Source organism: Platalea leucorodia (assembly GCF_965183815.1).
Source record: "Platalea leucorodia genome assembly, chromosome: 12".
Taxonomy (NCBI): Eukaryota; Metazoa; Chordata; class Aves; order Pelecaniformes; family Threskiornithidae; genus Platalea; species Platalea leucorodia.
The window spans coordinates 6,521,413-6,534,416 of NC_138834.1; the positions used below are offsets into that span (position 1 = coordinate 6,521,413).

General features: G+C 40.7%; 1 protein-coding gene across 3 annotated transcripts; it reads right to left on the reverse strand.

Annotated features, from left to right (window-relative positions):
• Nucleotides 1-92: 92 nt before the first annotated feature.
• TCTN2 (tectonic family member 2) lies at nt 93-12,896 on the reverse strand. Of its 3 annotated transcripts, none has more exons than XM_082325277.1 (19): nt 12,787-12,896; nt 11,791-11,891; nt 10,522-10,635; nt 10,141-10,214; nt 9,189-9,384; nt 8,838-8,938; nt 8,293-8,489; nt 7,934-8,057; nt 7,120-7,255; nt 6,357-6,422; nt 5,383-5,511; nt 4,998-5,075; nt 4,600-4,680; nt 4,170-4,281; nt 3,679-3,782; nt 3,074-3,230; nt 2,277-2,402; nt 1,653-1,741; nt 93-836 (listed from the first exon to the last, which is right to left on the reverse strand). In XM_082325277.1, the coding sequence occupies exons 3-19, from the start codon at nt 10,610-10,612 to the stop codon at nt 721-723; spliced, it is 1,977 nt and encodes a 658-aa protein (XP_082181403.1). In that variant the 5' UTR covers nt 10,613-10,635; nt 11,791-11,891; nt 12,787-12,896; the 3' UTR covers nt 93-720. The 3 variants fall into 3 exon arrangements, with proteins under 3 accessions (XP_082181403.1, XP_082181402.1, XP_082181401.1); XM_082325276.1 differs by lacking the exon at nt 12,787-12,896 and adding an exon at nt 12,229-12,288; XM_082325275.1 differs by lacking the exons at nt 11,791-11,891; nt 12,787-12,896 and adding an exon at nt 11,029-11,392.
• Between the last annotated feature and the right edge of the window lie 108 nt (nt 12,897-13,004).

Here is a 13,004-nt window from a genome sequence, read left to right on the forward strand (position 1 = left end):
CGGGGCCCGGCTGGGGGCCGCGGCGGGGCCCGGCTCGGGGCCGGTTGGCCTGGCTCCTCCGGGGAGCACCCCGCCACCGCCGCCAGCCCCGGAGGGCGGGGTGGGAACAGCGCGCTGGCAGCCGCGGGCGCGCCGGGGGAAAGGCTTCCACGCGAAAGGATGTCAGGGAGAAAACACCGTAGGAAGGTAACGGCAAGATCCGAACCGCAGGAAAATCCCACACCGAACGTCTTATTTTGAAGGAAATCGGTAGTAAATGTTCCCCTGTGTAGCCCAGATCAGATGCAGGCTGCCAACGCAAAGCACTAACTGGACAGCAGAACGACAGAGCAATACGCGAACGCACCTGAAGCACTATTCCTTTGCAGAAGAGCGAGGGATCCGGCCGCCGCTCGGAAGCCAGGCCGGCCTGCGGGGTTTGCTGTGGGAAGAACTGCCGCCTCGGCGGGACCCGTCCCCGGGAGCTCCCCCGCAGAGCTCCCCCCGCCCCAGCCAGCCCTGCGCTCCGCTGCTCCGCACGCAGAGCCTAGCGCCCAGAAAGAATTCTCTTACTTTGTTCTTAAATAACACAACCGGTTTCTGTATACCGTAAGAGTATTCATTTATGTATCATTAAATGTTTATACAAAATGTCTAAAAAATCCAGGAATACTTATCCATACATTTTACCCAAAAGTACCTAAAGCATTAACAAAAGTGGTTCTCTTCACAGCAACATTTTTAAACCAAGGAACGATTCAATAATTTAGAAAACCAAGGGTTACTCATAATTGCTGCAAGTAAAACAAGAAATGCCAATGACAGGCCTTTAGCAAGACACTGGGAATACGGTTCTCCTGCAAAAACAAAAAAAAAAAAAAGAAAAAAAAAGTGTAAGCATATGAGAGCTAAATTTTAGTTTAGACAACCCAAAAGATACAGATTAAAGGATATGCATAGCCTGGATAACATAATGGAACACAAAGCAGGGAATTAAGATGCTTCACACTTACAAAACTTCACACTTGGTATAACTTTAGTCTCTGAAGTCGCGCAGATAATAAACACGGGCAGTTGCTTCTGTCCGTGCCGCGCTCGGAACAGAGTCCAAGTGCCTTGATGCCCTTTGAAATGCCATTTAATCTACAGAGTCTCCCATGAAAGATCATCCACCGCAGTTTTACCATGTAAAAATGAACTGTCTCACCACATGGCCAATTTTCACTGAAACTCATGTGGGCTGGCTGAAAAACACACACTGGCAAAGTGAGAAACAAAGTCTCCCTCTGCCCTTCAGGGGCAACCTCAGGCACTGACAGCACTACACTTACAGGAGGAAATGGAAACAGAACAGTATCATAAAGTGATAGATTCTCCTCCCTCCAAACTCTACAGGGGACTGAAAAAGAATCGCTCTCTGCAAAACAGCTTCTCACAAAATTTCAATCTTATCCAGAAAGTACTCCTAGTAATTATTTTTTCCACTAGTCTAACTAAAAAATTAACGCATTATCAAGGGAAAAATTAAACACATTTTTTGGACGATGCTTTCTAAAAGAGAAATTTTAATTCCCTACTACAAAGCAGTCTTTCAGACTAAACTCCACACACCTAATTATGTTTCAAAGAAATGCAGCCAGTTTATAGCATTCCACACTGCTTATTATTTTTACCTGTGTAAAACCGTGTCAATGGATAAAAAAGTTGTGGCCAGCACACATCATTTCGATTACAGTCAAATTCTGTATAATTCATCTGAAATCTGAAGGAAAAAAAAAACCAAACCAACAGGTTTATTAACTACAGTACCAGAACACCAATACAAGTGGAAAAAACGAAGTGAAAAGGTGTCCAGATTACAGGAAAAAACAAAACTAAACCACAACCTTGTCGTTATTCTCTTACGACTTTTTTCTCTAATGAGAACAGGAGCCTCTACTCCATTTCTGTCGTTTTTAGTCAGATGTTTCTTTTTGTGATGAAAATTTTCAGATAATGGATAGTTTGGGAGCTTTACACACCACCCCTTATCCACCCAAGTAAACACAGAAGCTTTTCTGCTAAAACCAAACTACAAATTATTCAAATTACAAATTATTCACAGGGTAATTTACAGCCCTTCACGGTCTTCATGCTCCCGGGGAAGACTGTCACTAACAGAATGGTTACTCCATAAATCTTTGAACCAGGCCTTATTGCTCTGTACTCCACCAAACCAAAGCAAGCTTTCGATCAACGCTATTCACCCTACATCTGCTTAACATAATGTGAAGCATCGATGTCTTTACAAGAATTACCTTGTCATTGGAACAGGTGGCTGAGCTGGCACTTTAACAAACTGAACAGAAGCAGTGATGGGAAGAAAGCTGGTGCTGTTTTCACAGATAATCCCACACTGGAATTGCCATATGACTGTGGAGTAACTGCAAGAATATGCATAACTATTACTGGAGGGCTGTACCCCTGTACAATTTAGAGCCTAAACATAACCATGAAAGGACAAAATACAGAGTCTTTAGGAAGCAGTTGATGATCTCTGGATTTTCAACACGATGCAGGGAGAGAACTTGCGAAGCCTGGAAATGAGGTACAGTAGAACAGAATCCCATTTATTCGATTGGGATTGACTTGGGAAAAAAAAGTGTTTGCGAAGTGAAAATTCCCTGTTTCAGGAAAGAATAAAAGCATTTACCACAGCTCTCAAGAAGAGCTCTAGATTGGAGTAAGCCAGAACACAGGACAATGTTGTCACTTCTACCACATGACAAGAAATTAAAATATTCTTCGGATGGAATGCCCTGTGTATGCCTACTACTGGCAGCATCATAGATTTTATTTAATATTTCAGTGAAGTAGAAAGATTATCTACTGTTAACCATTAATTTTTTTTTATTATTATATTCATTTCAGGAGAAAGGCAAACCTGGTTGTGATCAAAGGAATTTGGGCTGCAAGTACAAATAAAAGCCATGTAAAAAATTAGAAATAACAAAATAACATTTTTGTTTGTAAAATTTAATCTGCAAATGTTAGGTAAGCAAGTCTAGAAATGAAACATTTATTTGTCAGATACCAGAGACACAAAACTCTCTACCTGATCTGCACAGCAAGAATCTCTTGCTGGGGAATCCCTTGTACTGCACCCACAACGGCAAAGATTATGCGAATATTGAGATTTGCAGGAATATCTGGACAAATGCCTTTTAAGTTTCCGCTGCTCACATTGGTATCAGAATTAAATGGATCAAGACCTATGGAGGAGAACAGAGTTATTTAAATCATAGAATCATAGAATAGTTTGGGTTGGAAGGGAGGTCATCTAGTCCAACCCCCCTGCAATGAGCAGGGGCATCTTCAACCACATCGGGTTGCTCAGAGCCCTGTCCGGTGCAACCTGTAACTGTCACACAGCAACACAGAAAGACATGTTTTCTCTCTATAAAATACACATAAAGGAGTCCTTTATCAACAGAGAACTAAAATACCAAGTCATACACATACAGGCTGACAGTAAAATACACATTAGTGCAGTATCCGTATACATATTGAGTTATATGCCCATGCGTACACCTATATGGATGGATGGATCCAGAACAGTATCTTTAGGCATTTGAAATGGCATTTTGGTTTTATTCTGAGACGCTCTATTCATCGTATGGGCATATTTAGACTATAAAGAACAACACAAACCTCACTTACGTATAATTTCCACCCAGTCATTTAGATCACTGTAACTTGAATTGTCCCTCTTTCCAATGTGAGTAGCTTGTATTAATGAATTCAATTTCTCAGTTACATTTCCTCTGCAAAATAAGAATATAAGATTACACAAAAAGTAAATCTGTACTGTCCACCACTCTGGGTTGTAATATTGTATCATAAAGTCAGTTTCCTCTGAAAGATGTTATCACTCAACAAAACCAAACTTGAACTATTGAACTATCTGTTGAAGGGAAGAAATGGCAAAGCATTCCACCCCAACATAATCCTCATCTGAATACAGGGACATGTGAGTGAAACCATTATTACCATTTCCCTTTTAAAAAAAAGCGAGACTATCAACCACAGAAAGCCGAAATGCATACATAAACACTTCAAAAGAACGTAACAGTGCTGATAGCAGGCACTCGTAGAGAATCATAAGCAACAAGAGGGACGCGGGGAAAAACAACTCGACCTACGTAGCTCACCTTAAAAGGCTGCAATCTTCATTAATACCAACTTCTAGAATGCACCCAGAGAGCGAATCTAATCCAAATAAAACTGGTGTATAAGTTGCCGACGTACATAAACCTCTGCCAGCTATGAAATGAAAACACCTTACTTTAGCTTTCTTGTAACAACCTTTCGATCTCTAGCTTTCAATTTTGTGCAAAAATATCAAACATTAGAATGCAAAACACCAAGTGGTATAGTTCAAATATAGACACAAGTCCACTCAACTTCAGTTCTCCAAGAAAGCATTAGAGGCTTACTCACTGAAGTTTGAATAAAGGTTAGGGAATAGTCTAGAAAAGCAAAATTTGGAAGAGATTCTTAACTAAAATATGTTAAAAAAAAAAAAAAAAAAGGCATTTTAGCATTAATTACAGTTGCACCTGCAACCTCACAAGCCAGTACCTGGCTGCCAAATGTTTAGGCTTCCAAAAGTATCAGAAGCATTCATATTTGCAGCTTTCACTGGTTTTCCAACTTGATAACCTAAACATAGAAGGGTAAATCATGAACCTTGCATAAGAATCTTTAAGCATTAGCATTGTTTTAATAATAAATGTCATCAATCTTGAAGTAAACAAGCAGACATTTCCATTACAGTAGGAATACACTCACTTTAAATCATCAATATCTATAGAACAAAAGCCTAAGAACCAACCACCGCTATTACAATTGGCAGTGCATTAAGACAGGAAGCCACATAAAGAAGTATGAAAGAGACACAAAACAGTCGCTAATAATAATCTGTACAGTACGAAACTTTTTTCTTTTCACGTTTAAGAGGCAAAATAAAGTATTAATACCTGGATTTCCAAACAATTCTGCTGCATCAGTACTCTTTAAACTTAGAAATTTGACTCTGAATCTCTGTGTCAGTATTTCTGGTAAAAGAACAAAAAAAAAAAAAAAGACTTTATTTTTAAATAAATAAATTAGCAAAAAGTATGCTGTAAATCAGCAAAAAGTATGCTCTACGTAGGATACAAACTTCCATCCTTCATTATTAACAGAAGATTCAAAATCATACAAATTAATGGAGATCAGCCTCATAAATTTTCTTTCCAGAGTCCAAGGGAAATTCTTTTTAAGAAGCATTAGTATATAAGAGATTCTATCACAGAATTTCCATGCTGAAGGAAAAAAAAAAAAAAAAAAAAATCAAAAATCATAAAAGAAATTTCATGATACCTCCATCACATAAACTTCCGAGGAAGACTGTGACATTTATTCGCTCTATGTTCTTGTCTTTCCAAATGAACGTATAATGCTCTGCAAAAGTTACATTTTGACACGGAACCTCAGCAGTATGAAGGCTTTCTGGCAGAAGAAAAGAAAAGGCCATAATGAAAAGCACTGCTAATTAGAAAGCTATGTTCCTGTAGCTGAAAAACAACACATTAAAAAACTCTAGCGAAATTCTGGAAATAACAACGTTCACCTTTTTGAGAATTTATTTTACTGTTTAAGTCCCGTCTTGTTAGGACAGTGAGACAGTACAATCCCCCAGCTTATCAGTATTTTAACATCAGCAGTTCCAGGCCCTTTTGCAGCTAAAGCTCTCCTGAAGAGCGCAGCACTGGACTTTACATCACCAGCTGATGCACTTCTCTGGACTCAGGACTCCCTCTGCTTTCATCTCATCCCTCCCAGGGAGCCAGCACTGCCCAGAAAAGCACGTTAGCTTGGATTCCATTAGTTTCATTTGTGCTGCATTACCCTCCCACTGACTGGGAACCACTGTTCTACATCAAATAACTGCTTCATTGGCTGAAAAAGGCCCTTAAAAAGGCACGAGAGCTTACAAAACAGAGACACGTACATCTGCTTACAGTCTGCCCATCCCACTTACTTGTTCATTATGGAGATTTTTTTAAAGCGTTCTTTATAGCTTTGTTTATTTTTATTATTTTTTTTCTTCTCAAAAATTACTTTTAATGTAAGCTAAGGGACCTGATTTCTTGACCAACTTTAAATGAAGTTGGGGTAAATTAAATACTTTCTGCTTCGCAGCAGGCCAAACGGTGTACTTTTTGAGTATTAGATAACATACAGGATCCCTCCTAAGAACTGCAGCAGGTAAACATTTTAGGCATCAAAATCATCTATTTCTTACATAGTCCAGGTTAGGCAAGAAACATATTTATTAAATGGAAGAGACGTACCACTTTCAGTTATGAATTTGCCCATGTTGGTGATGGTCTTATAGATGACATTTTGTTGGATGAAGTCTGAGAATAAAAAAGAAACACCGCAGTAATCCTGACTAATAAGAGAGACAGACTTGCTGTTTTCACATCCAAGGTGTAATCCTTGTTGTTATGAAAATGGAGTAGAAAATTATTTAGAAAATTAATTTTGGTGAAGAACCAAACGGTTTGTGTATTTTGAGAGGACAGCTAGTTATCTCTGGGTCTTACAAAGGTAATATAGATGAACAAAATTAGACAATTACGTAGCGTAAAATAAATTATCTTCATGCTGGTAACCATATTATCTCAAACTCCAGAGGGACACTTCATAAGTATATGCTCTTGTAATACAGAAAGTAACCACTTCTCACTAATTCTAAGATGATGATACTGCACCCTCTTGACAGAAAAAGGGCTCTGCAACAGTCTGAAAATAGAGCGAGGGATGCTCTGTACTGCCACGTGTAGCCATAACCAGTACGAGTCACCAGAAACAGATAAATGGGAGACAAAGGCCAATCCCACTATTTCTTATATCCCAAATCTTGGGAAATAGTGAGACGCTTGCTGGAAGGTCATCAGAAACAGGAACAGAACATCCCCGAAGGCTGAACTACAGCTACCAGACAACAAAGATATTACATGTAGCTACCATGTCAACAGCCCTTGGGTTTGTTCTGTTCTAGCAGCTCTGAGAAACACAAACCACATTTCTGTTAGGGTTTACGCAGCATACCTCCAGTACCACCGTTTATCCTCACGTCATGGGGCAGTCCTTCCTTGTAAGATGCTAGATCGGTAAGGCATTTGACATCGAAGTTCTGGAGAAACGCTACGGGGGCATTTCCAACACACTGTCCAGCCATGGATTGCTGCAGGTAGTTCAACAGACATAAGTACGTTGGACCCTCTTCTAGCCCCTTGCTTTTAATTTTAAGACTATTTGTTAGTGAAATGCTCCAGGTATGCACTACAGCCATACGACACTTTGACAAACCAGTAATCTCATGTTATCAAAATACCTCAATCTGTAGCAAGAGAGAGGTTAAAATTTAAAAAGCACAGCTTTCAAAATAGTTTCGATGTACAGTATGGCTTCATCCTCATTTGTCAAAATTATTATAACCAACGAGTCTCTCTAAAATGCAAAAGGAATTCAAAAAAAGTACAACCAGATGACTAAGATTCAAAGGGAAAACCAACTATAGTGCTCAGTAATGCAGCAGGCAAACCAAAAACCACAGAAATACGGTAAGCCATAAACTATTAATTGGGATGCCAAGCTTGCTTTTACCTCTTCAAATAATAAAAACATTACCATTTTGGTGGAATGGGCAGGGGGATCGGGAAGGATAATGTTTACTTTTAATAATGATTTTGGTGCAGGGTTTTGCTTGTTTTGTTTTTTTTTTTTTTTTGTGAAAAACACATTCCACCACTTTACAACAGCAAATTGCAGAATCTGGTTACAAAGCTGTAAGGAGCGTGATATATGGAGAATATCAAACAAACCAAGAGGAACCAAAAGCTCCTAAACATGAAGTGATTACCTGGGGAATGGTAAAATATTCGTTTTCTTCTGTCATAATTGGATCTCCTTGTCTGTAACCAGTGAAAAGTTTCCCAGGAGAAGTTTGTAAAGGGATCTTAAACGGAGGAACTCTGGGTGTAGAACTGCAAACAAGTTTTAAAATGAAACAATTCTTTGCTCTCTACCTCACACAAATAATTACACATTTGCTTTCATGTCCCATGTTCTCATATAGCACCAACAACATTTCTCCATTTGCACTTAAAGTTCACACCCTAAAATTACAATTTCAAAATAACTTTCATTAAAAAAATAGGCTATATTTTTGGTAGCACGCCTAATGCGTGTCTTGAAAAAATAAGTTTTCTTAAGACTTACATAGAGCCATGATAAAAATAGCCAAGAAATGGTGTATTGTTAAGAGAAGACTGTACACAAAGGAAGGGAAACCAATCAGGGGTATATTCCATTGACTCAGAAGAGCACAGCTGATCAAAAGGTGGGTTTACATCCCCACCAAACACTCCAGTGAAACATGATTCACTGAATAACTGCTTCAGGTCCGGTGTACATTTCTGAAAGGGAAAAGAATGGTCACTTTTTAATTGCATTACCATAGGCACGACAGCCATAGTGAGCAACCCGCACTAGTTGAAGATGCCCCTGCTCATTGCAGGGGTTTGGATTGATGACCTTTAAAGGTCCCTTCCAACCCAAACTATTCTATGATTCTATACTTAGAGGTAAATCAAACCAATTTTGTAGAGAGAGGTCATATTTATTATTAGAAATGCTGGAAAATCCAGACAAGCCCTCTAGCCCCATCTAGTCTGAAGCATCCAGTACCTCTCTCTCCCCCCAGACAACAGAAAGAGCCTAGAAATTTTGAAACTCTTAATCAAAGTTTAATATGAAATAAGTACCGGATCACAGCAACAACGAACATCACAAGCTCCAGCTGTCAAATCACAAGGACAAGAGCCCAACGGCTTAAACACCTGGTTTGGGATGATAGTTGCATTTTCTGTAAAAGAATTAAAAAAAAAAAAAGAAAAAAAAAGAAGAGAAAAATCAGAGTAAATGGACTGGAATTGAAATAAATAGACCGTGCGCATTACAGTTTGTTCCGACTGCGTACACACCTTTTGTTAAATTCCATTAATGATTATTCAGTATCTCTTACTGCTGCCCAAATCCCAATTTTTATTTTTTCATATATAGAGGGAAAGAACAGCCAAAATGCCATTTCTTATTCAGCATATCTAAACATTTACCTGACACATTCCCTATAAAGGAAGAGTTGGCATATATTTCAGCTTGAATCAGGAGATGCGCCAACACCAGTGAATCACGGCAAGCTAAAACCTGAAGTGTCTCAACCACGCAGAGAGGTGTTGTGCAGCAGTCAGTGGCATTGGGCAAACACAACTGCAGATTTCTAGTCAAGCTTATAGTCACTTCGGAAGCGTTCTGAAAAAATGCAAAATAAAGTTTGACAGCTTTGACGGCTTGTATTAAATTACTTTTATTTATACCGCTTATCAGCTTCTGAAGGAGAAGTTTCAGTACTACTGTGTTTTGTCAGCGCTACAATGCAATGATATTCTTCCTATATAAAATCGGACATTTGCTGAGAGTGGAAGGACAAAGGGTCTGCTACTGAGATAAGCAAATACAGAGAGGATAGGAACTGTACTCAGAACTTTTTAAGGCGTGCACACAGATTAAGTTACCTCAGAAATCACATGCACAATTCTAAAGAAAAGAACAAATAGCAAAAAGTGAATTTCAGTTTTTACAGCTACCTTCAGTTGAAAACTGGAATGACTGCAGATTTTATAAAACCCTTAAGGAATTACAGATAACATAACACTGAAGGCAAGTCTAATAAATATAGACTTTCCAGAGCTCATGCTGTATAAAACCATTACTTGTTTATTTCTATTAGCTGCTTCCAGCAGATCTGAAACACTCTCAAATCCTGCAGCCAGCCAGGAAGCACAGGCAATTCTGGAGAGGAGGAGGACAAGGAATCAGTGTCAAAGCTGCACCTCAGCAAGCTCCAGCAAGGGCACCCACCAAAGGGGTATGTCAAGGGAAAAAGGCAAGGGCAAGACATTCAAACTGGGTTGTTAGTACATAAACATTTTGCTAGTATTTCATTAGCCCTTAATATATGACAGTTCAATCCTTCCCATTTTAGGGAAGAATCAGTATTTTACGTACCATACCGGGTGTTACACTCAAATTCCAATCACCAGCTCTTTTACTCCCGCTGCAATTTGCAAGTTGCAATTTTCCTATATCAAAATAAAAATTTAAAAAGTGTTCCACCGTCATTTAGAAAAGACTGGAAAATAAGAAGTACATTTAAACTCCTCTTGTGCCTTCAAATAGGCACGCTCTCAGGCCCAGCTGAGAAGGAGTCAACAGAGGACTAAGGGCTTAATCAGCAGAAGTCCTTTGGAGTTCCCATTTCAGTAACTATTAAAGCACTAAATGAAGTGCATTGCCATTTCTCCAGTAATTTTAGTGTCAAAAAACATTAATAATTCAAACATATTTATTTACGTACTGGGGGGGAGGAGGGAAGTGAAGTGCTCTTACCTGTCTCTTCATCTATAGGACTTAAAATGATAGAAAAATTAACTCCTGAAGAATTTCCGAGAAAAAATGAATTGACTCTGGGCCCTGACATATGGATAAATGAAGGCTGAAAGACTAAAAAAAAAAGAAACAAGTCTTAACACACACTAACTGAAAAAGGTAACACCTGTAAGACATATTTAGGTCTTACACTTGGGCTAGATTCTTACCTTCCTATACTTTAAATTGTCACAAACGGAACAAAAACACCTCGTGATGCCTAGTACAGAATTGTATTTACATGCTTGCAAAGTGCTAGAGTTCACCATAGCTTTCTATACCGCAAGTTTACATTTGTCAAGATGCTCAGTAAACACGTAGTAGAATAACATTATAGCAGGAGACTGCAGCACTTACTGGCCTGTGCAGATACTACACAGGTCAGGCAACAACATATTTAGGATTTCTTGCTGACTTCAGTTTACACTTTTTAATTTCTTGCGGCCATGAAGGGTATCAGGGCGCTACCTGTGATCCAGTAATTGCAGACTACTGCCCTCAGCATGCGGACGTAGTTTCACGTTTAGGGCTCCAAGCTGGGAGTTTCACTAGCATTTCCTTTACAGACTTCCGAAAAGTCCAACACAAGCAGCTCCGCGTTTCCCCCTCCGAATCTCCCCCAGCGCTAAGCAGTGGCAGGACCCGCCGGGGGCAGCACCTTCGGGCTGGGGCACCAAGGGCCCGCCACCTCCTGGTCCCAGGGAACCCCCTCCCCGTCACCTCTCGGGGCCTCCCCTCACGCCTACCCGGGCAGGCCCCACCGCCAGTCAGGGCAGGTCCCGCCGCAAACCGACCCCTCACCCCCGGCCGCCCTTTTGGCCCCCTTCCCTCAGCAGCCTCCCCCTCGCCCCCCCCGGAGGCCGCCTTTCATCGCGGTCCCTGACGCCCTCCACGCACCGGGTTCCCAAGCCCGCTGCCCGCGGCAAGGCGCCGCCAGCAGCAGCAGCGCCCCGAGGAAAGCAGCCGCCATGGCGCCTAAGGAGGGCCGCGCCGCGGAGCCGGCTGCTGCCCCACCGCCATCTTGCGGCGGCAGCGCGGCGCCATGGCAACGGGAAGGGGCGGGAAGCGCTGCCGCCTGACGGGGGAAGCGGGCCGGGGAGCGCGGGGAGGCGGCGGGGCGGCGGCCGGTCCCACAGCCCGGGCGGGCCGCCTCACGTCCCCCTCCTCACGGTAGCCACCGCACAGCCGAAAGCGGGATCAACCGAGACTGCCCCTCATCCTCTCACCTACCTCCACCCAGACCGCGTCCTCCCTCGGGCACCTCCTGGAGCGCCAGATCGTACCGCCACACTTTTACACAACAAAACTGCAAGAAGGCCGTGAAGCTCACCCTTAAAAATACCTGCTATTATAGCAACATCTAACCACATTTGAAAAAGGTTTTATTACAAAACTTTTATACAAAGTAAATTATAAATACAGCTTTCAAACAAAATGGCTTTTGGCAATCAAACAAGCCAGTAAAAGACTGGCACTTACTGCAACCGTTACATTGACAAAAACCTGACGCAAGGATCAAGAGGTGACATAAATTCCTGCATAGCCCTTCGGAAAAAAAAAAAAAAAAAAAAAAGGCTTTTTCTATGTAGGAAACACTTACTCTCTGTATTCCTTTCAGGGGAACATCAGTTACTAGCAACAGGTAAAAACACCAAATTATACAGTTACCTTTTAAAAGTGGGAGATTATTTTTTTGTTTGTTTAAACCAAAGCCATGTTCAGAAGTACACGGCATACCCTCATGTTCTGACATAAAAAACACCAATCCAAGAGTCTTCCTTCTTACTTTTCAAATGCCAGGCATAAAACCACATACTAGAAAAAAAAAAAGCGTGCCTGCTGTCATACACAGAATTATATTTTTTGTTTTCCAGTTTCAAAATACAACCCTGAAGACTAACCAGCTAGTTTGCATTTATTGAAGTTATTTTAAACAAAGGGGGGCCTTTTTATTGATGAATGAAGAGAAAGCCAATTGAGAAAGAAATACAAAGACAGCAGAGACAAAGGAATATGAATACACATAGTGCACAAGCAGGGGAATTAGCATCTTAAAAAAAAAAAAAAAAGTGGGTTCTAAGCTATCTTGAAAACGTTGGCTCATTTATTTGAAACTGATGCTGTTTCAGTCCAAAAACTGCTAGCAAAAGCTAGCAAGATGTTGAAGTCCCTGAATAACATAGTGCTAAGGTTCTGATCCTACACACCAGAAATGGTCATTCTTACCTTTACACCAACATACAAAAAGAATCAGAGCTTTCTTGGCTTTGAAAGTAACTTGGAGGTGTGAAACTTTGCAGTGGCCAGAATACCTTCTACTTCACAAGGTCTGTCTCTTAACAGGCTGTAAATTCTGAAATTAAGAATTAGTATTTAAAACAGCACAGGTTACATGGTAATACAGTGATTTGTTACTTAAAGGGCTGTGTAGAAAACATACGATT

Bases quoted from the DNA above. Each gene is read 5' to 3' on its own strand.
- TCTN2 (XM_082325275.1), bottom strand. From the start codon at position 11,065: ATGCTGAGGGCAGTAGTCTGCAATTACTGGATCACAG. The intron at 10,636-11,028 runs GTAGCGCCCTGA...TTTTTTTTTTAG, and splicing joins CTGCAATTACTGGATCACAG to TCTTTCAGCCTTCATTTATC. The intron at 8,058-8,292 runs GTAAGTCTTAAG...ACTTGTTTGCAG, and splicing joins TATTTTTATCATGGCTCTAT to TTCTACACCCAGAGTTCCTC.